Raw genomic sequence first — 26,642 nt, 5'->3', positions numbered from 1 at the left:
AATCGCATTACTTCCTTAGCACTACCTTCCCCTACACCTATCTTTGTCACAAACTTTGTGACAAATCCATCAGTTCCATTATCTAAATCATTGACAAACAATGTGGAAAGCAGCAGTCCCAAAACTGACCCCTGAAGAATACTAGTCTCTGACAGCCATCTAGAAAGGGTCCCTTTTATTCCCACTCACTGCCTTTTGCCTGTTAGCCTTTCAGCTATCCATGCCAGTATCTTTCCTGTAATACCTTAGGATATTATCTTGTTAAGCAGCCTCATATGTGGTACATTACCAAACGCCTTCTGAAAATCCAAGTAAATGACATCCCTTTGTCCACCCTGCTTGTAACTTCCTCGAAAAACTCCTAACAGATTTGTCAGGCAAGGCTTCCCTTGAGAAAGGTTTCCCATGCTGACTTTGACTTATTTTATCATTAGTCTCCAAGTACCTTGAAACCTCATCCTTAATAATAGACTCCAACATTTTCCCAACTGGCCTATAATTTCGTTACTTTTGCCTTCCACCTTTCTTAAAGAATGGAGTGACATTTGCAATCTTCCAGTCCTCTGGGACCATGCCAGAATGAAGATCATGCCCAATGCATCCATTATTTCTTCAGCAACCTCTCTTGGGACCCTTGGATGTAGTCCATCTAGTCCAGGTGACTTATCCACCTTAAGACCTTTGAGGTAGCCTAGTAGTTTTTCCTTTGTGATAGCAATGGCACTCACTCCTGCTTCATGACACACACGGACCACTGACACACTGCCGGTGTCTTCCTCAGTGAAGACAGATGCAACTCTAACCTCCCTTTACTCTTTACATAATTGAAAAAACTTTTGGTATCCTGCTTTATATTATTGGCTAGTTTGCCTTCATATTTCATCTTTTCCCTTCTTATCAATTTTTTAGTTGCCATCTCGATGTGGGATTTCAGCCTGAAACCATCCTGATGCAACCATCTTGTGCAAGGTTAACCTGCTGGCTGAGGCAGTGGTAAAGAAGGTAAATAAATGTTTGCATTTATTTGGAGAGTCCAGAATATCAAAGTTTGAAAGTGCATTTATTATCAAAGAATGTATAAATTATACAAGTTTGAAATTTGTTTGCCTACAGGCAGTTGCAAAGCAAGGAACCTGAAAGAACCCAATTTAAAAAATAAGTTCCCCAAGTCCGCACAGAGAATGAGAAAAGAAAACACAATACAAATCATATAAACAATAAAAGCAAACAACAACAACAGCATTCCAAACTTATCAAATATAGAAAGGCCTAGATAGGATGAATGTTTTCTATAGAAGGGGAGCATAGGACGAAAGGATACAGCCTCAGAACACAAGGATGTGGCTAGCACAAGAGGGCACAGTTTTAAGGTGCTTGGAAGTAGTGCAGAGGAGATATCAGGGGTAAGATTTTTACACAGAGAGTGTTGAGTGCATGGAATGGGCTGCCGGCGAAGGTGGTGGAGGCAGATATGATAGGGTCTTTTAAGATTCTCCTGGAACAGTACATGGAGCTTAGAAAAATAGAGGGCTATGGGTAACCCTAGGTAATTTCTAAGGTAAGGACACAGCTTTGTGGGCCAAAGGGCCTGATTTGTGCTGTAGCCTTGCTATGCTTCTATGATGTCCACTTAGAACAGTGATGTTGAGGAATTGCTTTAGTGAGAGGGTAATGAATCTGTGGAATTCATTGCCACAGTTGGCTGTGGAGTCCAAGTCATTGGGTACATTTAAAACAGAGGTTGATAGTTTTTTTTTATTAGTAAGGTTGTCAAAGATAAAAGGGAGAAGGTAGGTGAATGGGAGTTGAGAGGGATGGTAAGTCAGCCATGATGGAATGCCAGAGCAGACCTGATGGGCCGAATGGCCTAATTCTGCTCCTGTGGCTTATGGTCTTATGTTATACTGAGGCAGGGTCTGTCTAAGGCTTATTCCTCACTTGGAGCTGGTTTCACCTAAGAGATTATCAGCTCATTCACCCTCCACATCCCAAAAGTACCCAAGCAGACAGGGGTTGCTGATAGTGAGCCAGAAACTGTTCAGTGCAGACCAGATTACTGTTCACATATTGAGGCTGTAAGCATTGGAAGTCAAACCTGGACCTCTCAACTCTCCATCATTGTAACTGGATGATGTTCAGTAATATAACTCCTGATACAGAAAGGAGTTCCTTGACAGATAAATTGCTTGCACCTCTATTAAGTGGTTCAGCTGTTTTACAAAATAATTCAAAAGACAAGGTGGCAGTCTTTTTCAGGCAACTGCTCCATTAACAGAAACAGACCAAAGGATATAGCATAAGTAGCTCTTCTGTGTGTTTAAATGCAAAGTTTCAGCTACGACATACTATATATTATTTCACCATCCGCTATGATGCAGGTCACTTCTTCCCTCGCTGTGCTGTCAACCCACTCTGTTAACAACAAACATAAGTGGAAGCTGTGCAAGATGTCTGCAAAACAAGTACCAATATGTGTTATGCATGATCCATTTTGACAATGGAATGTGTTTACTGCATTTGACATACAGTTGGTGCTTTATTTAAAGGCATCAAAAAATCATAAGGCTGGAGAGATCACAATGCCTTAAAAGAAAGAGGATGAGAGGTGACTTGATAGATGTGACAAGCTGATAGTTCGAGTGGAGAAGCAGAGACTTTTGCTAAGGATGGAAAAAGCTAATAGGAAGGGACAAGGTTTTAGGTGATTGGAGAAAAGTATAATGGGGTTGTCAGAGGTAAGTTTTTTTTTTACACAGTGACTGCTGGGTGCATGTAATGCTCTGCCAGGGTGATGGTACAGGCAGGGACATTTAAGAGACTCTTAGCTAGGCATATGGAGGACTACCAAGAATCTATGAACATCTCCTTCAAATAGACTCAATAAGTTGGCCTCCACAGCCATCTGTGGCAATGAGTTCCACAGATTCACCACCCTCTGGCTAAAGAAATTCCTCTCATCTCTGTTCTAAATGAATGTCCTTTTATTCTGAGATTGTGCCCTCTGGTTCTAGACTCACCCACTATAGGAAACATCCTCTCCACATCCATTCTGTCTGTGCCTTTCAATACTTGAGAGGTTTCAATGAGATTTCCCCTCTTTCTTCTAAATTCCAATAAGTACAGGCCCAGAGCCATCAAACATTTCTGGTATGTTAACCCCCTAATTCATGGATTCATTCTTGTCAACCTCCCAGGGACCCGCTCCAATACCAGAACACCTTTTCTTAGATAAGGGGCCCAAAACTACTCACAATACTCAGTGTGATTTAAACAATGCTTTAAAAACCTTCAAGTTCACATGCTTGTTCTTATATTCTAGTCCACTTGAAGTAAATGCTAACATTGTATTCCTTATCACCGACTCTACTTGCAATTTAAACTTTAGGGAATCCTGCACAAGGACTCCCAAGTCCCTTTGCAGCACTGATTTTTATTCCTTCTACCAAAGTGCAGACCATACACTTCCCTACACAATATCCCATTGTTATTTCTTTGTCCATTCTCCCAATCAGTCCAAGTCCTTCTGCAGATTCCCTGTTTCCTCAACACTACCTGTCCCTCCACCTATCTAGGTCTGCAAACATGGTCACAAAGCCATCAATCCCGTCAAGCAATTTGCTGACATATACTGTGAAAAGAAGCGGTCCCAATACAGAATTCAGAACACAAATTCAAAATGGCAGCCAACTAGAACAAGCCCCATTTATTCTCACTCTTTGCCTCCTGCCAATCAGCCGATCTTCTGTTCATGCTAGTACCTTTCCTGTAATACCATGGGCTCTTATCTTGTTAAGCAGCCTCACATGCAGCACCTTGTCAAAGGCCTTCTGAAAATCCTGACTGTTATTTTCTCAAAGAATTCCAACAGATATGTAAGGCACAATTTTCCTTAAGGATACCATGCTGATTTTGTCCTGATTTATAATGTATCTTCAAATACCTCAAAACCTCATCCTTAATTATGGATTCTAAAATCGTACAAACTACTGAAATCAGGATAATTGGTTTATAATTTCATGTCTTTTGCCACCCTTCCCCACCCTTCTTAAAGAGTGGATTGTCATCTGTCATTTTCCAGACCTCTGGAATCATTCTACAATCTAGTGATTCTTGAATGATTAGGTTCTCTTGCCTCCACAATCACTTCAGTACTCTACAATGTACTCCATCTGATTCAGATGACTTATCCACCTTCAGGCCTTTTCACATACTAAACATCTTTTCCATAGTAATAGCAACTGCACTCACTTCTGTCCCCAGACACTCCTGAACTTCTGGCACAATGTTGATATCTTCCACAGTGAAGACTGATGCAAAATACTTCTGGCATTTTTATCCCCCATTACTACCCCTTCAACAACTTCCAATGCATCTGAAGCTACAGTCATCATTGTAAGATTATTCCTCTGGAGAGTGAACACTAGGAAAGAATCTGACCAGGATAGTGCACATATCGACTGGCAGGGATATTTGCAGACATTTTAACCTCTTCTTGTTTGAATCTGAGGTTTCCATCTGCTTTACAGAGATCACAATCATTCTATTACTTAAGTAAAACAAGATGATGTGCCTTAATGACTAGCACCTTGTGATTCTGACATCTACCCATCATGAAGTGCTTCCAGAGGCTGATTACAGCACATATCAACTCAGGCCTCCCAAGTTACCTTGACCCACTTCAATTTGCCTGATGTCAAATCAAGTCTTTGACAGATGCCATCTCTCTGACCCTACACTCATTTCTGGGACATCTGGGACAGTAAAGACACCTACATTAGACTATTGTTTATTATCCACAGCTCTACCTTCTGTACTATCACTCCAAGCAAACACATCACCAAACTTCAAGAACTGGAAATCAACATCTCCCTCTGTAGTTGGATTCTTGACTTCCTGACCAACAGACACAATCAGTTTGGATAGGCAGCAATACATACACTATGATTATATTCAAAACTGCTACTCCGCAAAAAGCTGAGACCCTTACTGTCCTTGTTTTACACATGACTGTGCAGCTAGATTCTGCTCTATCTCCACCTATAAGTTTGCAGATGATTGAACCATGGTGGACTGTATCTCAAATAATGTTGAGGTGGAGTACAGGAAGGGGAAAGTGAACTTGGTAACACAGTGTCATGACAACAGCCTTTCTCTCAAAGTAATTTAAACAAACAAACTAGTCATTGACCTGCAAGGGGAAGGGGGAATGCACATGCTCCTGTCTATATCAAAAGTGATCAGATTGAGAGGGTTGTGAGCTTCAAGTTCCTCAGAGTGATTATCACCTATAGTTTGTCCCGCTGAAACCTCAAGAATGCCATGGCCAGGAAAACTCACTAATGCCTCTACTTCCTTGGGAGGCTAAAGAAATTTGGCATGTCCCCATCAACCCTTACCAATTTTTACTGATGTATCATAGAATGCACCCTATCTGGATACATCTCAGTTTGGTATGGCAAATGCTCTGCACATGACCACAAGAGAATGCAAAGAGTTAAGGGCAGAGATCAGCCAGTCATAGAAATCAGCCTCTCTTCCTTGGACTTTATTCTTCTCACTGCCTGAGTAAAGCAGCTAGTAATCAAAGGCACCATCCACCCCACCTCTCTGTTATTCCTAGTATGATAAGAAGGACTTTTGCCCTCAGAATCTACCTCATTATGATCTTTTCACCATTCTTCAGTACATGTGATAATAAACCAATTCCAAATGCATTGATCAAATGTGCATTTCAAAAATAATTAATGGTGTACATTTATATTATTTTAATAAATCAATACACAGTCAAGCATCATAATCCTAAATAGGATTCATGCATGAATAATAAATTCTTGGTTTGCATTTTTTCATTAAGGTTTTGCGGTATAGATCACCTACTAACCCTCACCCATAAGATCACAAGACTATAAAACAGGAGCACAAGAGCAGAATAAGGCCATTGAGTCTGCTCTGCAATTTGATCATGGCTGATTTATTATCCCTCTCAACCTCATTCTCCTGCTTTCTCCTCATTATCTTTGATACTCTTATTAATCAAGACCTATCAACCTCCACTTTAAATTTACCCAGTGAGTTGATCTCCACAACTGTCTGCACAATGAATTTCACAGATACACCACTCTCTGGCTAAAGATATTCCTCCTCGTCTCCCTTCTAAAGGGATGCCCTTTTATTCTGGTCTTAGACTTCTCCACATCCACTCAAGTTTAATATCACTGGCATGTGTCCTGAAATATGTTGTTTTGTGTCAGCAGTACATTGCAGTACATAATAAACAACCATAAATTACAATAAGAAATATAAGATATATAAAAATTAAATTAAATTAAATCTGTATAGGCCATTGAATATTTGATAGGTTTCAGTGAGAAACCCATTCTTTTTAACTCCAGTGAGTACAGGCCCAGAGCCATCAAACACTCCTCATACATTAAACCTTTCATTTCCAGGGTCATTCATTACAAACCTCTTCTAGACCCTCTCCAAGCCAGTACTTCCTTTCTTAGATAAGGGATACCGAATTCCACTTATTTTAAAGCCTATCCCACATCATATCCCTTAACCCCACCCTCCCCCAATTATCTTTCTCCTATCCATGAACAACACAAATTAAAGCTGCTGGCAACGTCCTCTAATGAAGCAGTATCTATGAAGAAAGGTTAATGACAACAAGCAAACACTTTGCTCTCCCTTTCTTTTTCAAATTGTTTTTTTTTCATTTCTATTCTGTTCTGCTGTTCTTCCATTTATCGTTAGCTTAATGAATTTGATCTGCACCTACTACAAACTCCCCTCCTATTCTTTCTGTCCCTCACTCGTTACAACCTAAAACATGCTTGCGTTCTACTTTCTCCAGTTTTGATGGAGTTTTTCCTCACAGTTGCTCTTTGACTTGCAAATACTTCCAGAACACTCGGTTTCATTTCAAACTTCATTCATGATTTAACACAGTGTTTGGAGAAATATTTTCCATGTTAGTTTGCTAAGCATTAATTATCTGAGCCTGTCTTTGTAAATTTTTGTGCAGTCCTATTCACGTTTCTTTAAATCAATAAATCAATTTGACTGCACTCTCTCTGCTAAAATTAATTAAAATTAAACACTAAATCATGATGTCCACCACTTTTTCGGAAACCCATAGCCCCTCAACACTATACTAGCACCTTACCTAAAGTACATAGAAAACACAAAAACATAGAAAATAAGAAGAGCAAACCATTCAGCCTTTGAAGTCTGCTCTGCTATTATTTATAATCATGTCTGATCATCCAGATTCAGTATTCTATTCCAGCTTTCTCCCAATATCCCCTGATCTCTCTGGTCCCAAGAATAATATCTACCTCTTTCTTGAATAAAGTTAATGATGCAGTTTCAGATGCTGCATATGGGAGGGAATTCTGCAGATTTACCACTCTCTAGGAAAATAAATTCTTCATTGCTGTCTTGTGGGGTTTACCCTTTATTCTTTGACATTCCCAATAATGGGGACATCCTTTCTGCATATAATTTGTCCAGTCCTGTTCTGAATTTTGTAGATTTCTCAGAAATGCTCCCTCCCTGTTCAAAGCTCTATTGAGAATAAGTCTAATTAACTCAATCTCTCTTCACTTGTGATGCTGTTCAGCCAGGGATAGCCAGTCTGGTGAACCTTTGTTCCTCTCCCCCCATTGAAAGGACATCTTTCTTCAGATAAAGCAATTGAAATTTAACTCCAATCTCAAGTGTAGTCTCGTCGAGGCCCTGAACAATTTGAACAAGCCATTCCTGCTGCAGTACTCAAATCATCACACTATTTAGGGTAGCATAACACCCGCATTCTTTATCAGCATGCTTACCTTGAGCAATGCATGTATAACGACATACAGGTCTTGATGCACATCCTCCATTCCCAGTCTAAGACCACTCAGAAACTAATATGCCTTCCTGTTATGTCCACCAATGTAGGTAACTGTACTTTAATCCCTATGAGCATAGAACATAACCACACTCTACAGGCCCTTTGGTCCATGATGTTGTGCTGACCTTTTAAATTACTGCAAGATCAACTTAACCATTCCCTCCCACATGGCCCTTCATTTTTCTACATTCCATGTACCTAACTAAGAATCTTCCATGAATTTTCCTCTACTACTACCCCTGGCTAGGCAAAAAAACCTGCCTCTGCCAACCCTTCTATATTTTCTTCCAATTATCTTAAAGTTATGCCCCTTCATAGTAGTACCTTATGTTGCATCTGCCATACATTTGGCCATGCTTTTAAGCTAACCATGCTGATCTCTGTGGTATCCGAAGTCAATGTCTGTCACTTGGAAAGAGGCTAATTTATTCCAACTCTTTGTTTCCTGCCAGCTTCTAGTCTCTACCAACATTAATTGCTAACCTACAATTGCATGTGCTCCAATTTTGCACACTAATCTTAACTTGGAACTTCATTAAAAGTTTTCTGAAAGTCCAAATATACCACAATCATTGGGTCTTGCTTGTCTACTCTGAAAACAATATCCTCAAAAAATTCCAGCAGGTTTGTCAAGAATGATTTATCAATCCATGTTGGATTGCTCACTCCTGTCCTTCTTACAGTCAGAATCATATAGCAAAGAAACAGGCTGTTCATCCCATCACAACCATGCTAACCTTTTTAGCTATCTACACTAATCTTATTTGCCTGCTATAGGCTATAGCCTTCTGTGCCTTGCCTATTTAAGTGTCTGGCTAAATGCCTGTTATATCTGATTCCACAATTTCCTTTAGTAACATGTTCCAGAGATCAACTAAGTGTCCTCCAAGTGTCATCTTTGATAATGGAGACCAGCATTTCCCTACTACAAATAAACTTCCTTGTTTACTCTTTACTTCCCATTTCTTTTAAATATTCTAAGAATAAAATATGTTGGGAAATGACCACCAAATTCTCTATTTTTTTTCCTATTAACTGCTCCTGAAGCAATCTGCTAACAGTTTCAAACACCTGAGAGTGTACATCAGTCACAACCTCTCATGGTCCCAGAACACCATCCTACATAGTCGAGAAAGCTCAACAAAGCCTCTACTTTGTGAGGAAGTTGAAGAGAACTGGACATACTCACATCATTCTAAGGATCAAGTCATCATTGCTTAGCACAGAAACTAGACTGTGGCAGACAGGAAGGCTGTCAACACTCTCCAACACATCACTGGCACGAGCCTACCCGCCATCAAGGACAATTATACAGAAAGGTGCCAGAAAAGGGTCAGTAACATCATGAAGGATCCTACATATCCTACTTATGTATTTTGTCCCACTCCCATCGGGGACGGGGTAAGCAGCACACACGGTAGGATGATCAGGCTCAAAAACAGTTACCTTCCCCAAGCTGCAAGATTGATCAACATCTCCAACCATTATCTCTGCTATTGTTTTACTCTTTGCCATCAGCTACCTCGTGTACAGACTAGTGTCACTTTATGGACATACAATCAATCCACATATACCAGCTATCTTATCTATTTATATTTATTGCGTGTTTTAGTACAGTATAATTATTATTATATTACCAAAGTGCATGAGCGTGTACTTCCCTCCACTCCTTTGTCCATTCTCCCATTCTGTGTAAGTCCTTCTGCAGATACCTTGCTTCCTCAACACTACATGCACCTCCACCTATTTTCATATTGTACGGAAACTTAGCCACATATCGATCATTGCCTCATCCAAATCTTTGATATATAATGTGAAAAGAAGCAGTCCCAACACTGACCCCTGCAGTACATCACTAGTCAACAAAGGCAACCAAAAATGGCCCCCTTTATTCCCATTCTTTGCCTCCTGCTAATCGGTCAATCTTCTATCCTTGCTAGTATTTCCTATAATATAATGGGTTTATATCTTGCTCAGCAGCCTTGTCAAAGGCATTCTGAAAATTCTAAACAACATCCACTGATTCTCCCTTGTTAATGTTTCCTGGTATTACCTCAGAGAATTCAAAAAGGTTTGTTAGTCAAGATCTCCTCTTAAGGACACAATACCGACTTCAGCTTTTTTTGTCTTGTGCCTCCAAGTAACCTGAAACCTCATCCTTAATAATAGACTCCAATATCTTTCTAACCATTTAGGTCAGGCTAAATGGCCTATAATTTCCTTTCTTCTGCCTCTTTCCCTTCTTAGGGAGTAGAGTAACATTAGCTATCTTCTAGTCCTCAAGAACCATTCTAGAATCTAGTTAATCTTAAAAGATCATTGCTAATTTGTCCACAGTCTCTTCAGCTATCTCCTTCAGAACCCTGGGGTGTAGTTCATCTGGTCCAGGTGACTTCAGACTAAGTCCCTATTTTCTCTCTTTGGGACCCCTTTCCTTTTCCTACCTATGTCATTGGGACCAATAGGTAGTGATCCAAGACATCCCTGACCCAGATACCTGGGAGGAAATATACAATTCTGGTGTTTCTTTTACACCCACAGAAACTGCTGTCCGCTCCATTAATTATAAGTCCACATAGTTATGGGGAGCCTATTATACAAGAATCTTACATGTTCCCCGCAGGCATACTCTCACTCTCTATTGTTCTGTCCTAATTAATACCTTTGCTGAATTCTAAACACCTCACATGCCTTAGTTACTACTTATTTATTTTTTAATTTCTCCTCTTTAAGTTTGTTTGAAACCCAGGGTTAATCCATGTGTCCTGCATTACTTTTCTACTAGCAGTGACTCATCCAGCATTATTCCCCCACCAGGAAGCTCTCAAAGCTCTCCGCTTCTTTTTGGATTCCAGACCTAACTAGTTCCCCTCTGCCACCACTCTCCTCTGTCTAGTGGAATTAGTCCTGACTCTCAATAATTTCTCCTTTCGTTCCTCCCACTTCCTCCAAACTAGACCTGTATGGGTCCCAGCTATGCCTGCCTTTTTGTTGGCTTTGTGGAACAGTCCGTGTTCCAAGCCTATACGGGTATCGGTCCCCCTCTTTTCCTTTGCTACATCGACAACTGCATTGGCGCTGCCTCCTGCACGCTTACTGAGCTCATTGACTTCATTAACTTTGCCTCCAACTTTCACCCTGCCCTCAAATTTACCTGGTCCATTTCCGACACCTCCCTCCGTTTTCTTGATCTTTCTGTCTCCATCTCTGGAGATGGCTTATCTACCGATACTCTAAGCCTACGGACTCTCACAGCTACCTGGACTATTCCTCTTCCCACCTTGTATCTTGCAAAAATGCCATATTCTTCTCGCAATTCCTCCATCTCCACTGCATCTGCTCTCAGGATGAGGCTTTTTATTCCAGGATGAAGGAGATGTCTTCCTTTTTTAAAGAAAGGGGCTTCCCTTCTTCCACCATCAACTCTGCTCTCAAACACATCTCTCCCATTTCATGCACATCTGCTCTCACCCCATCCTCCCTCCACCCCACTCGGGATAGGGCTCCCTGTGTCCTCACCTACCACCCCACCAGCCTCCGGGTCCAACATATAATTCTCCATAACTTCTGCCACCTCCAACAGAATCCCACTACCAAGCACATCTTTCCCACCCCCCCCCCTTTCCGATTTCTGCATGGATCGGTCCCTACGCAACTCCCTTATCCATTTGTCCCCCACCCCCCCATCCCTTCCCACTGATTGCCCTCCTGGCACTTATCCTTGTAAGCAGAACAAGTGCTACACCTGCCCTTACACTTCCTCCCTCACCACCATTCAGGGCATTGATTTCTCTAACTTCCATTAATGCCTCTCCTCCCCTCCTTACTCCATACCTTTTTTTATTATTCTCCCCCTTTTTTCTCTCTCTGCCCCTCTCGCAATCACTCCTTGCCTGTTCTCCATCTCCCTCTGGTGCTCCCCTCCCCTTTCTTTCACCCTAGGCCTCCCGTCCCATGATCCTTTCCCTTCTCCAGCTGCGTATCCCTTTTGCCAATCACCTTTCCAGCTCTTAGCTTCATCCCTCCCCCTCCTACTTTCGTATCTCTTACTTTCTTTTCTTTCAGTTAGGCCTAAACGTCGACAGCGCTTCTCCCTATAGATGCTGCCTGGCCTGCTGCATTCCACCAGCATTTTGTGTGTGCTGCTTGAATTTCCAGCATCTGCAGATTTCCTCATGTTTGCGTTATTCAGTAAGGTCATTGTTGATCTGCTCAGGCTTCTTCTCTGATTCAGTATTAGACTGCCCTCAATGCCCTGATAATTCAAAAACTATTTACTTCTTCTTTAAGTACCTCTAATGATGTAGCCTCCACAACCCTCTGGAATACAGAATTCCAGGGATCCACCACCCTCTGCAAGATAATGTTCCTATGTAGCTCAGTTTTAACTGACCACTTCTTAATATCATCTCTTCATTTGAGATTCTTCCTTTAGTGGATACATTTTAACATCCATTCCCGCCATACCCCTGAGGATTTAAATGTTTCAATAAAATAACCTTTCTTTGTTTCAAACACCAAAGAATATCATGATAGGATAACCCTCTCATTCTAGGTTATAGTACTATAAATCTCTTTTTGATTGCCTTTAATGCCAGTATATCTTGGGTTCCAAGAGCTATAGAGCATAGTAAAAGCCCTACGGCTCAACTTGTCCATACCAACCTTGATGCCTATCCATACTAATCCTAACAGCCCTCATCAGACCCTTTTTCATCTACACCTTTCTTATCCAAGTTAGTTATTCACATTCCTTTCAAATGCCATGATTGTATCTTGCTCCACCACTTCCTCTGGCAGCTGAATCTATATAATCAACAGTTTGTCATATTTCCTTTAAATCTCTCCTCTCTTAACTTCATCTAGTGCCCTCTGGCTTTAGGCTCCCCATCTTTCAAAAATGAGCCTGTCTATAATATTTATGCCCTATAATTTTGTAAAACTCTATAAATTCATCCCTTGGTCTTCTACTTTCCAGTCCTATAAATATGCATGCCAGGTTTCCTCTGAGTATTAATAATCCTGATGCTTAAATACTCCTATTAGACATCCAAAACTCCATGACCTTACACTCGTCTGGATTAAATTCAATCTGCCACCACTCTGCCTAATGTGCCAATTAGGTTTTGTATCTCTGTATCCTTTTAGAAACTTCTTTTCTACCTACTCCTCCTCTAGTGTTTGTGTCATCAGCAAATTAACTAAACAGTTCACCTACATTTTTATCAAAATCATTTATAAATATAACAAACAACCAAGGTTGCAGCACCAATCCCACTGGATCCAAAATTGGATCCCATGTGCTCTAACCTTCTACACCTGATTACCATGTATAACTGTCAAAATTCTTGCTCAAGTATCTGCTTTAAATGAGGCATTTATCATGTGGATAGTCAGAGGCTTTTTCCCAGGGCTGAAGTGGTTGCCACAAGAGGACACAGGTTTAAAGTACAAAGGAGATGTCAGGGGTAAGATTTTTTTACTCAGAGAGTGGTGGAATGGGCTGCCGGTAATGGTGGTGGAGGCAGATACGATAGGGTCTTTTAACAGACTTTTGGATAAGTACATGGAGCTTAGGAAAATAGAGGACTATATGTAAACCTAGTAATTTCTAAGCTAGGGACATGTTCGGCCAAACTTTGTGGCCGAAGGGCCTATATTGTGATTTAGGTTTTCTATGTTTCTACGTTTAAATATAATTTCTTATTAAAGAATCAGGATAAGAATTAGGTTTAATATCACTGACATATGTCATGAAATCTGTTGTTCTGTGGCAACAATACATGTAAATACTGTACTATAAATCACAATAAGATAGAGAGTGTGTTAAGTTAAATAAGTAGTGCACAAAGGGAACAAAAGTAATGCAGTAATATCCATGGGTTGGTTCATTGTCCATTCTGAAATCTGATGTCGAACAGTATGTTCCTAAAGCACTGAGTATGTGTCTTTAGGCTCTCATACCTCCTCCCTGATGGTAGTAACAGGAGAGCACGTCCTGGGTGTTAGGGGTCCAGAATGATTGATGCCACCTTTTTTGAGGCATCACCTTTTGAAGATGTTCTCAATGCTGAGAAGGCTAGTGCCCATGATGGTGGCAGCTATGTTTGCAAGCCTCTGCAGCTTTTTCTGACCCTGTGCAGTGGCCCCTCCATATCAGATGGTGATGCAATCAGTTAGAATGCTATCCATGGTTCATCTGTAGATATTTGCTCAGAGTCTTTGGTTATAGGACTGAAACAGTGACCTTACAAGTACCCTGCACTGTTGTACTAGTACTTCTTTATTTCTAAACTCTAACCCTTGAGCAGCAAAAGTTAATATACTATTTGCCATCCTGACTACTTGGTGCAATAGAGTGATTATCAATTGATTCAGCCAGTCCGCCTACCTTTTGACCAGAATTGAAGATGCTCACACAATCACAGAGGTAACCTCCTGTATGCAGGTGGAATGCACTTAGCCTACTGAACTCTAGTTTATGGGTGGAATCATGACACACTTGATTATATCTATAGATTGAGAAATACTGTGAATATTTCATCAGAATAGGGAGGTTGTCTGGCCCAGTCAGTGAAACTGCAGGAAATTCCTTTCGTGCACTTTAGCACTCATGCTTCTGTCTTTGTGGTGTTTGCACATTCCCCCTGTTAACATATGCTCCGTGCTCCCACCCAAGTTCCAAACATCTGCCTGTTGTTAGGTTCATACCATAATGTAAGTTATGCTTAGCACAGGTGAATGGTAGGAGCCTCAGGGGAGCTAGTGTGCCTTTGAGAGAGAATCAGTTACAAGATTGTAAGAAATGACTGGGAAAATGGGATTGCTCTGAAAGTTGCCATCGATTTGATAGACAGAACAACCTCCTTCAATATCATAAGGAAATCTGGACGATATATAAATTATTTTATAAGCTTGCTGCTGAGAAAGCATGGAGGATGAAGAGAGTAAAAGTAAAGGCCTATGAGTCAGTGGAGACTACAAAATCTTGACAGACTGGAAATATGAGACGTGAATAACTGATTCACTTGACACAGGCTCAAAGGCAAGTTGTTTCTTGAGATTCATTGCAACAGTGTAGGAGGCCACATCCAGGAGATCAGGGTTGGAGTGAGATAGAAAATCAGAGGATGGCCAGAAAGTCAAAGTCATCTATTGGACTGAATGAAAGTGTTTTGCAAAGCAGTAATTGAATCAATATGTGATTTCCCCAATATGGAGGAGACCACATTTTGAGCCCCAATACTGGAAGTAGTACTAGAAAATCACAGCTTCTTTCACTTGCCTGGAAGTCAAAATTAAGGAGATGCAGGAGACAAGCTTACATAGAATTATATTTTGCAAAATATATTCAGAGCACTTATGTTGATTCCTCACTTTAAAAACCTGAAAAAAGACACCAAAGGCATTAAATTTTTCCCTGAAATGTTTGGTCCTGATCTCCTTTTTGAACTGATGACACCTCTTAATTTCAGATTGAATTAAGTAACTATGTCACTTATATGAATGATGTAATTAGAAAAAAAAGAGCCTTTCATTGCAAACTTACAATACAGGTTTAGTCTAATTTGTTTACGGTAATTACGTCTACTAGAGATGGGTTCTGTTAGAATTCTTGTTATAAAACAGTACTCATGGCATTCTGCATACCTGAATGTATGTCAACGTATCATTTACAGTTATTCACTGATTAAGGAAACAAGAGCAGAGACTTTTTCAATGACACTTGAATCAGGATTTGCAATTAGACTGGATTTGTATTTGTAGGAGACTATGACAGAGAATGCAATGTGAAATTATCTTGTAAAATCTAAATGACAAAGGAAATATTAAATTACAGGATGATCTTCAGTACAAAAGCATGAATGAATTGCTTTGAACTTCTGCATATGGGCATACCCATCTCTAAGTTGTAAAACTGGTTTTATTAGTGGATGTTTGGATATTATGGGCTAGCTTTGATTATTGTGCAATTGTTTATAATGCATACATACTGAATGGTGGTCAATTTTTATTACTCATATGCCACTCCCATTGAAGGGCAGAGTTAAAACAAGGCATTTTATTCAGCAGCTTGAACCTTTTTTTTTGCTCTGCAGCTCTTCATCTTTGCTGACTGTTATTTGAACCTGATATAGGGCTCTCTCACGACAAACCATAAACTGGCCAGGAAGCTCATTATTTTTTCTGAATTTGTCTCTGCCATGCCTTGCAAGGAATCCTTGGGCCTTCTCTGCTGCAATCTTTCGTATCTTTTCCAAAGTACCAGGTCCAAAATTCACTTTCAGCCACATATCCAATGGCAAAACTGCTCCTCTGGTCTCCAGTGTGTCCAGCTTCTCTTCCTATTACTGCCTCAGCCCACTCACCTCAGTATCTTTCCTATGGGCTTTGGACAATGGTGTGTATATATACATATACACATATATATATATATACATATACACACACACATATATATATATATACACACACACTCACACTTACATATACACATATACATACACACACACAATATAGTCTCATTCTTCTTAATTCATAAAAACTGAATTTTGATGGTAGTAGAATTGCCAGCATTTTCTAAAAGGAATTGGGTTAATGCTCAATGTGGAAAAAGAATATGTGCCTGTGGAAAATTATAGGCTTGTGGATTTAATTAGATAGCTCATTCAGAGCCAGACGACACACATGATGAAGACAGGAGATTCTGCAGATGCTGGAAATCCATTCAAAATGAAGGAGGAACTCAGAAGGTCAGGCAGCATCTATGGAAATGGATAAACAGTGGACATTTCATGCCCAGCTATTCTTCAAGACTGGAAAAGAAGGGGGAAGACACTGAGATAAAAAAGGTGTGTGGAGAGAAAGAAGGATTAGCTAGAAAGTGATAGGTGAAGTTAGGTGGGTGGGAAAGGTAAAGGGCTGGAGAAGAAGGAATCTGATAGGACATAGTGGAGCATGGTAGAAAGAGGAAGGACACCATGGGGAGGTGATAGGCAGGTGAGGAGAAGAGGTAAGAGGCCAGAGTGGGGAATAGAAAAGTAGGGGAAAAAATACTGGAAAGAGAAATTGTGTTCATGCCATCAGGTTGAAAGCTATCTAGATAGAGGTGTTGCTCCTCCACCCTAAGAGTGGCCTCATCCTGGCCAAAGAGGAGGTCATGAACTGACACTTCATAATGGGAACAGGTACTGGAATTAAATTGGTTGGCCACTGGGAAATTCTGTGTTTCGTGGATGGAGCAGAGGTGTTCAACAAAGCAGGCCCCAAACTTATGTTAAGTCTCACCAGTGTAGAGGAGGCCACATCAAGAGTATTGGATACAATAGACGATCCAAAAAAATTTGCAGATGAAGTGTTCCCTCATCTGGAAGGACTGTTTGGAAGGACTCCCGAGTGGAGGTAAGAGAGGAGGTGAAAGGGCTGGTTTAGCACTTCTGTCACTTGAAGGGATGCATCACGAGGGAGATTAGTGGGGAAGGATGTGTGGACCAGGGAATTATGCAGGGAATGCTGAAAGCAGAGAGGGGTAAAAATGCAGAATCCCATTGAAGGTGTTAAAAGTTGTGGACAATGATGCGTTGGATGCGGAGGCTCATGGGTAGTGGGTGAGGACACGAGAAACTCTATCCCTGTTAAAGCAGCAGGAAAATGGGGCAAGCACTGATGTCTGGGAAATGAAGGATTTGGGGGAAGATCAATGTGGGGGAAGGGAAATCTTGTTCTTTGAAGAAGGACATTGCCAACGTCCTGGAAAGGAAAGCTTCATCCTGGGAACAGATGTGGCAAAGACAAAGCAACTGAACAAAAGGGATAGCATTTTTACAGGAGACAGGGTGGGAAGAGGTATAGTCAAGATAGCTGTGGAAATCAGCAGGTTTATAAAGATGTCTGAAAACAGTTTATTTCCAAATATGCAGACAGAAATATCGAGGAAGTGAAGAGAGGTGTCAGAAATGGACCAGGTAAGTTTAAGCGCAGGGTGGAAGTTGAAGGCACCATTGATGAAATTGACAAGCTCACCATGGGTGCATGAAGCAACACCAATGCAGTCATTAGTGTAGCACAGGAAGAGTTGGGGAGCATTACCAGGAAAGGCTTGGAAAATGGGCTGTTCTGAGTAGCCAACAAAAAGGCTTATATAGCCACAGCCCATGCAGGTGCCCATGGCTATCCCTTAAGTTTGGAGAAAGTGGGAGGAGCCGAAGGAGAAATTGTTGAGGGTGAGGACCAGTTCTGCCAGAGAGAGGATGGTGGTGTTGGAGAACAGTTTGGATCTTTTGTTGAGAATGAAGCAGAGAGCTTTAAGGCCTTCTTGATGGGGTTATTACTCTATAGGGACCGCACATCCATGATGAAAATGAGGCAGTGTCAGGGAATTGAAAGTGGTGAGGAGATGGAGAGCATGTGAAGTGTCGTAGATGTACTGCAGATAGAAAGGAAATGAACAAAGGTGGTTAGAATTGAGTCGAGGTATACAGACATGAGTTCAGTAGTGCAACAGCAGGCAGAGACAATGGGCCTACCCAGAGAGGATGGGCTGAAGGATTTGCTTCTGCACACTGATATTTTTGATTCTGTTGATCAAAACCAGTGCTCATAAATCATCTTCACCTATCAAAGTGTTCCAATCCTCTGATCACCACCACTACCCATTGACCACCATCACTCATCAACATCATCACAACCCACTATTACCTTTAACCACCATTACCAATCAACAGCACCACACCTTAGCTGTCATCACTAACCATAGAGCATGGTCATATCAAATGACTACCACCAGTGTGCAATAACAACAATATACCATGAAGTAACCATCAGGACCCACTGATTATCATCATTACACATTAACCACAAGCAGCACATACAGCATGACCACCAGCCATCAACTACTAATCCCCCCACTGACATGCATCGACCACACCAGTCAGCCATCTGTCATCATCACCTATCCATCATCAACCACCACCAAACCACCAGACTTTTATCATTTACACCCTTCAACTGCCATCTATTAAACACCAGCAATCAGTGACTCTGACCTCCACTCATCAACCACCAGCATTCACTAACCATCACCATACCTAGCTCATCATCATCATGCATCAATCATCACTATGGCTGTCACTCATCAGGCAATACCATCCATTGATTGCCACCAGCCAGTTTACAACATTCAAAAACTACTAAATATTAACTACCAATACTCTAGGATTACCATTAGTTATCAGCCACTACCAATATGAATCTAACATTATCACTTATTGACCACTACTGCTCAATAATTCATACCACTCATGGACTATCATCACCCATTAACCCATACAACTGACTCTATCACATACTGACAACCACTGTTGTGGCTTTAAATGAAGCACACAGAGACTAAAGCTCTAAATATAACATACCTTTATTCTGCACAAGTAGCAAGGTAGGGGATGCCTGCTGAGAGAATCACTTGAAAGAAACTCTCTGAATTGAAATTATGCAGTTTTTTAATATTCTTAAACACTAAGATAATGGATAAAACTTCAATAGTTACACCTGCATAGTTTAACAATTGGAAAATGTTATTGAATTACATATTGACAACAAAGTTATATCTCAGCTAGCAAGACCATCAAACATTATTTTGAAGAAAAGTAAATCACTGTATTCAGTGAGTTGACTCTGAGAATACAAACATACCAAATGTTGATTGACAGAATATACCTATGATCATATTTGATATACTAACTGACAAAGCAGCCAGTCAAAAGCTTTATTGATCTCTGTCACAATGGTGTAATACAAGTGAAGACGTTTGATGCCTGGTTTGATGTAGGCCATTAGCATAGCTCAATGATCTGGCTAACAATGTCTCATGATCATGGCAGTTTCTAAACCACCTTCGTCCTGCTCTCTTTTAATGGTAATTGCTTAAGCTGATATCCATAATTTGTTTCATTTGACGACATTTTGAATGCAGGGTCTCCTCTGAATTAATAGCTACTATCCTATAACTCAGGGTTACAGCTGCTTGTTCATTAACAGAATGCTAGTCTGCTAGCTTCTCATTATTATTAGGCAGATGCCATAAGTATTTACTCAATGTTCTGGAGGATGAAAACTAAATAATACAGTTACACCCAAATAATAAACCCACCTTTGCCCTATCACATTTTGAACATGTGGATAATACACACAGTAGTAGGTGTGTACTGTATAATAAAAAGTTTAAAAGTACAAGTGCTAGAAAGCTGCAATAAAATCATTAAATGGTGTATACTTCCAGAAAGTTGACTTGTTTTTCTGCGGATGCTGCTTGACATGCTGAGTGTTGCCAATGTTTTCTGTTTACATTATAAATAACATGATGGTATGCATCAAATCAATGTGATGGGGTCTAATTTAAGCAATAGCATGAATTTATTAGTGTTCTAACCACTGCTAACTTAGTGGAGCTGGCAGTAGTATACTTTCAATAAGCTAGCTTTATACTGGGCAATAGCAAAACCACTACTGTTGAATTTCAGATTGCACCTTTTCAGCAAGAAGCAATGCATAAAATTTACTCCTTTATTTCATTTCAGAGGAGTTCCGTGGTCTTTTTTTGCTTCTTTCAAGTTACTAAACATTTCAATATTTTGAAGCAAAAAAGGTAGATTGTGTTACATACAAATAGTGAAATTTCAGACCAAAGAAAATTATCAATCAGATGACTGTGAGCATCTGACTTCCAACTTCCTAATATGTTTGACTGAGAGGAAATATTGATTCCAGTCATATACTTACATCATTTAAGAAAGGGATAATATAGTTAGTCATTATAGTTGAAGAGGAAATATAAATGTGGAAGAGTTCAGCAGACTCAAAACAAATTGGAAAGCAATCAAAACTACAATACTGCAGATTATTAGGACAGATGGTGAACATGATATAAAATAGTACAGAATACTTGAAGTGTACTTATACTCTAGGGGCAGTACTAGATAACATGACAGCTGTATATCACAAAGAATCTAGGTAAAGGAATACACAGTAGCACCTTAAAAGATTTATTGAAACTTCAAGCCAGAAATACTGCAAAGGAAACAATAGATGGAGATATTCATTAATCTCCCTTGCAATTGCTTCCCAAATAAAGGCATGAAGGGTCATGAACCTGAATTATTAATTCTGTTTCCCTTTCACATAGGTTGCCTGATCTGCAAAATGTTTCCAGCATGTTCTGTTTTGATGTCTAATGGCTTTGGTCACCATGCAGTTTCACCCATAACAAACAACAAGAGAGAATCGGCCCACAGCACTTTGGAGCAGCAGCCTTTGTATTACTTATAAGAGCATTTGCTTCTATTCAAACACTTACATAAAGAACAAGCTTTTTGTTATCAGTGTATATTTTTCTATTATTACATTTTATTTCTCAAAGTAAATGTATAAACTATAATGCAAAATTTCATCAAAATCACTTCGCAAAAATTAGAAGTTTTATTTGAGATGCTTAATAACTTCTTCTGGGCCATACACAATATTCCATGTTCCGGTTGATTAAGTATTTGACTGTCAGTTAAAGACTTATTTATACTTTAGTTGAGTTCCGAATAGAATACTATATGAATGGCATGATCTATAAAATCGTAGCAACTCAAGTTTCAAAATAACTCAGTAAGTTTTCCTTTTTATTTTATAGCACAAAATCATAAATTCAATTCTACGGAGATTAATGTATGCACATAGAATTTTTCTTGCATGAAACCAGGATAAGGGCTTGTTGGTAAAGTTCTATTTATTATTTATCCCTAATTGTCTTTGAGATTGTATTGATGATCCATTACACTTAGTTGTGTGAAAGTGGTGTTTTCATAATATTTGGTTGGATGTCAATACAAATTGATCAATAAAGGAATGATGATATACTGTTTATCCAATCAGGATGCTTGGGTGAGAATTTGGATGTGAATGTATTTACATGTCCTTTGCTCTTCCATACACTGAAGGTCAGGAGTTTGGGAAATGCTGCCAATGAAGTCTTGGTAAGTTGTTACATTGCACAAGTGCAGCTCATGCTACATTCACAAGAGTTGTGCAGCAAATTGACTACCTTGTCCATGGTGCTTCTAATCCCTGGCTAGAACTGCACTCATCCTCAAATGCAAGACAATCCTTTCCTTATCATGTAGGTGTTAGAAAGGTCCTGCACAGTCACAATAATAGCAGTGCATTCAGTGGCCCTGAATGCCCAACAAGTAGAAAGCTTTTAAATGTCAAGGTGTGCTGCATACAACTTCTCAACAAGAGATGGATATTTGACATTGGTGCCCATTCATTATTCTCCTACTCTAGCTGTTATCTGGGTCAGGAAAAAGGTCAACTCTTAAATGGAGCTACACCACCAATTCCTCTTGGGTGTCAATACAAAAAGGGTAAAGGGGTTTGGAATTGGTTTATTGGAAAATGAAATGCAACATATCCCAATATATTTGAAAGAGAACAGGGAATGGGAAAGACATTATCAAATAAAAACTACTGGTATTCATTGAGGAGATGCACTGCACAACATTGCAAAGGGCCATTATATCTAGATGATGAAAACAATTAAATGTTAACCAATAGCTAAGGTAGCCATTAAGGTTCTTTTGTGAATATTCAGTCTAAAGTGAGCCATAACATTTGCTAACCAATACTTGCGCATCATCAAACCTAACTTTCCTACAATAAGTGTAAAAATGCTTGATATCAATAGACGTTTAAATACCGCATAAGAAAATAAAAGGCAAAATGTTCAAGATTTTCTTTTCCTAGTTGTGAAGTTTATATCTGGCTTTACCACAATTAAATTATTTAAAAAATTAAATAAAAAGTACAAGCTAGTATTTCTAAATTTAAAAATCTGTAGTTCAAAGTTGGGGAGTAGGGGAGGTACAGAGTAGGAGGTGAATTTTAACTTAAAGGGAGGACATCTGGAAAACGGGAGGCAGATCCGCTCTGACCTCGTTGCATCAAAACACCCCTACTCCACCCAGCAGATGAGTTTATTCCTGCGGGATTTAAGGGTCACATTCTTGGAGCAAGTGCGTTTCCTCCTCGGCTGCCCGCAGTTTATTATATTCTGCTCGGGAAACTGCACCATCAGCCTTTGTCAGATTAAAGACGAACATTTCTTTGGTCCACTGGAAAGATGAGTTTCTACCATGGCGAGTGCACCGGCTGATCCAGCATGAAGTGAGCAAGAAGAAAATAAGGAGGAGAAGTATGTTCAGTGCAATATGCCAGCAGAAGAAATTAGTGACGAACATCAGATTGGCCATATCGTTGGACTTCCAGGGTTTACCTGTGAATGGTTTGTAAAGAATGAAAGCGGCGTGCAGGAGCCAAGTTCCCTGAGTCATCACCAGGCATGTCTTGGTGAACCACAGAATAGGGTCATTCGGTCTCCACAGTTCTACAGTGAGGACGAGGCAAACGAAGAAGCAGGCGAGAAGCAGCAGCGAATGCACTGAATTTTCCACCAGTTCCTTGCCGTGCATGTGGTTGTAAAGTAGCAAGGCTTCCATATAAAATGGAATTGCGATGGCGATGCTTTCAAATAGGAACAAGCGTCTTGGCAGGCAAGCCTGGCTAATGATGTCCACCCAGCCACTGAGAGCAAAATAGGCGTACATAGTAGCATGTTGCCATTCGTTAGGGTGGACGAATGGGTAATCTGGCTTCTGTTTGTTGTAAAGGATCATTTTATAGACTCCGGGAGGATAAAAGAACTCTGCCATGACAGCCAACGTACCGTACACAATCTTCATCACTCCCTCAACAGGAATCCGTTTCAGACAGCTCCTGAATCCAGGCGTCCGCGGAGGAGATACCGCTGGGATCTTCTCACCCCTGAGCACCATCAGAGAAAACTTAAAGGCGTAGAGCATACCGAAGGAAAAGAACGCCAGTCCGGGTGAGATGTGACCAATAAACGTGCCCATGTTGCGGCCGAGTGTTATTTCTTTAGCGAAGAAAAGTTTCAGCAGTAAACTTGTCAAGCCACCTCGCTGATTCGGAACGTCAGGTTGCTTTTTATAAAGACCCAATTTCCTGGGAACGCCTTTTACTCCGCCCTATGTCGAGCACCTGTCGTATTTCAACCCGAGACTATTAGCGGGATAGTGATCCACTTTATTTGAACAGGGAGTTGGCTTGTTTCAGCGTGAAATAAACGACACTTTACAACGGACCCCTTCACAATCCAGCAAAAAATTACTCTGTTCGGCAAACTGACCAATATTTAGCGGGCAATTCACGTTTCACGAAAGGCATTTTGAAGGTGCAAGGCTTTTTCAGGATAGTTTTCTCTCGGGCTGAAAAATGTTGTAATGCCCACAGAGCTACTCACTTCAGTTAGGCATAAGTTTTTTTCAAGACTTCGTTCAGGTTTCGCGGAAGGACTTCCCACCCTAGTACCATCACCTCTTCCCACCACTATTCCTTACGAAAAGGAGTCTTAATCCATAAAAGGCAACGAGTTTCCTTGATACTTCCATGTCAGAGGTTCGTAAAGTTCAAACCTTCAGCCTCAAACACCCGACTCGAACGTCGGTCTCATACAATACGGTCCTGATGTTTTAATCTGAATGCAATGTTAAAGTTTTTCCTTTGGAATAAAGGCTCCCTTGGATTGTAGGCTCAGTCTTTTCTCTCTCGGTATTATTCCAACAGGAGGAGAGAAGCCGAATTACTATCTGTGTTGACTTATAAAAGTTAAATTAATTGTCTAACATATTCATTTTTGATAATGAAGTTTTGTGCACAATTGCCTGCAGCATTTCTTTACATTATAAATATTGTGAAGAGTGAAATTTCATGAGGGAGTAAAAAATATTCCCTTAAAACAACAATTTCAAGGTCACTGGAAAAAACATTGATTCGGTATTACTTTCTGCATCAAAAATGCTTGGCCACATAGGTTGATGTTTAGTAAAGGCAGAAACAAATACTACCTTTCTCAATTCAGTTCTAAACTCATACTCACATTATCACCGATCATACCTCATGCATTTTCTATTCTCACCTGAGTACATATTCCACAAAACATACATTGCTTTGTTGGACTTATTGCCCTTGCTCCTCCACCATTTAAAAAGTTGAATAAGCATAGATTGTGGATTACAAGATTATTATGTCAATCAGAGAGAGTGCAAGTTTGTTCAAACATCTCAATGAAGTTTTGGGTTACAACAGATTATCACATAATTACTGATCAGCTGAATTGCAAAAGAAGTTGGAATTATGATTGAGTTCAGTATAGTCAGTTACTAAATATATGTTTAATCTAAACTAGAGGATATTTGATTGTGTTGGAACATATTTTGGATAATTGCTTATTTGTGATTGCATATTTTAAATACTTTACAACCTTTACTTTGGATTTCACAATTCTTTTCTGACCATACATGCACACATAACTCCAATAATAATCACAATCATAAACTACACACAAAATATGTAATTTCACAGAAACAAGGAAAAGTGAAAACAGTTCTTTTGTTCTTCTTAACAACTGTCTCCTGTTTTGTCATAGGGTTCATCATAAGCAAGGAACTGTTATTAAGTCTTTGTGGCTATTATTTAACTATTCACCTAGAGATGAAAGTGAGTAGACCATGAAGACTGTGCTGATCCTGTTTCCTTGCCCCTCCCTGGTCCATTATTTCTCTGTGTTTGCTAAACATTGGAAAAGTTAACCAGTTGGAAATCAAAAATACTCATTGGATTTACAATGGAAAATGAATCATTTACTGGCCTCTGCCAACACAAGCCTGAGTAAGAAGATAAACACTTTATAGTAAGGTGTTAAAATGAGTGCTTATCAAAGAATCTCACGCTTCTGTGTTTTACAATAGTCAAACTTCCTGATCTGGACATAATAAAGAAACAATGGTATTTTTCCAATCCACATCCCATGCTTATTCTCTTAAGTAGTCAAAAACCTACAACTTCTACTACTAAAGTTGTTTTCCAAGGTTCTTAAGACCTCAGTTTTTCATCATCAAGATAAACGAATAAATAGACAGTTCCACATCAGTACTGCAGATGACACTTGGCTACAAATAAACATAATAGGTAAAAAGAGAAAGATGGCTTGGTTGGAAGATGGGAATGTGGAAGTTGATTGAATATGGATTCAAGAATGATAAAGAGGATTTTTAGTGGTGAGGTACTACAAATGGTAAAACAATTGTATGGTGCAATAAACAAATGATGGATCTGAGTGTTTGATTACATAAATCACAAAATCACTGGTACAAAAAAAATTACCTTCTCAAATAGATTGGATTGCTGAACTGAGGAAATCATCCAGCAGGGTCATATACTTTTCCTACCTGTTGTTCCCTTCTGTGCAGCACATCTCTGAAAAATTTATTGGCTTTAGTAAAATTCTCTAAGGTGAAAATATTAGCATGAAGTCATTCAACAGGTAAATTAGAGATGCAATAAAAAGAGCTGCTAATTTACTATTGCCCTTTATTGCATTGCTGCCAATATCGAATAACTGATGACAAAATTCAAAAATTTACATGGGAAGGGATAATAAAAGGTAAGTTAGGACAAAATGGAAATCACCAGACAACAAAAGAATTAAAAATGGAATCAGTTATAAGATGTTCTTGCTTCTTTACCTCATGTTTGCATCTGGTAACTGGAAAGGAAAATTAGTCCAAGTACTAAATGATAAAATTGTGAGCCTCATCTATTCAGAACTGATTAAAACTATTTT

The 26,642-nt window shown here is 39.8% G+C and overlaps 1 protein-coding gene across 1 annotated transcript; it reads right to left on the bottom strand.

Annotated features, from left to right (window-relative positions):
* Positions 1-22,802: 22,802 nt before the first annotated feature.
* Positions 22,803-24,096, bottom strand: LOC132404663 (transmembrane epididymal protein 1-like). The gene has a single exon (XM_059988986.1). The coding sequence runs from the start codon at positions 23,851-23,853 to the stop codon at positions 22,930-22,932; it is 924 nt and encodes a 307-aa protein (XP_059844969.1). The 5' UTR covers positions 23,854-24,096; the 3' UTR covers positions 22,803-22,929.
* Between the last annotated feature and the right edge of the window lie 2,546 nt (positions 24,097-26,642).

Source organism: Hypanus sabinus, chromosome 2, assembly GCF_030144855.1.
Source record: "Hypanus sabinus isolate sHypSab1 chromosome 2, sHypSab1.hap1, whole genome shotgun sequence".
In the NCBI taxonomy this organism is placed as follows: Eukaryota; Metazoa; Chordata; class Chondrichthyes; order Myliobatiformes; family Dasyatidae; genus Hypanus; species Hypanus sabinus.
The sequence above is the reverse complement of the archived record's forward strand: the minus strand, read 5'-3'. Positions and strand labels throughout refer to the sequence as shown.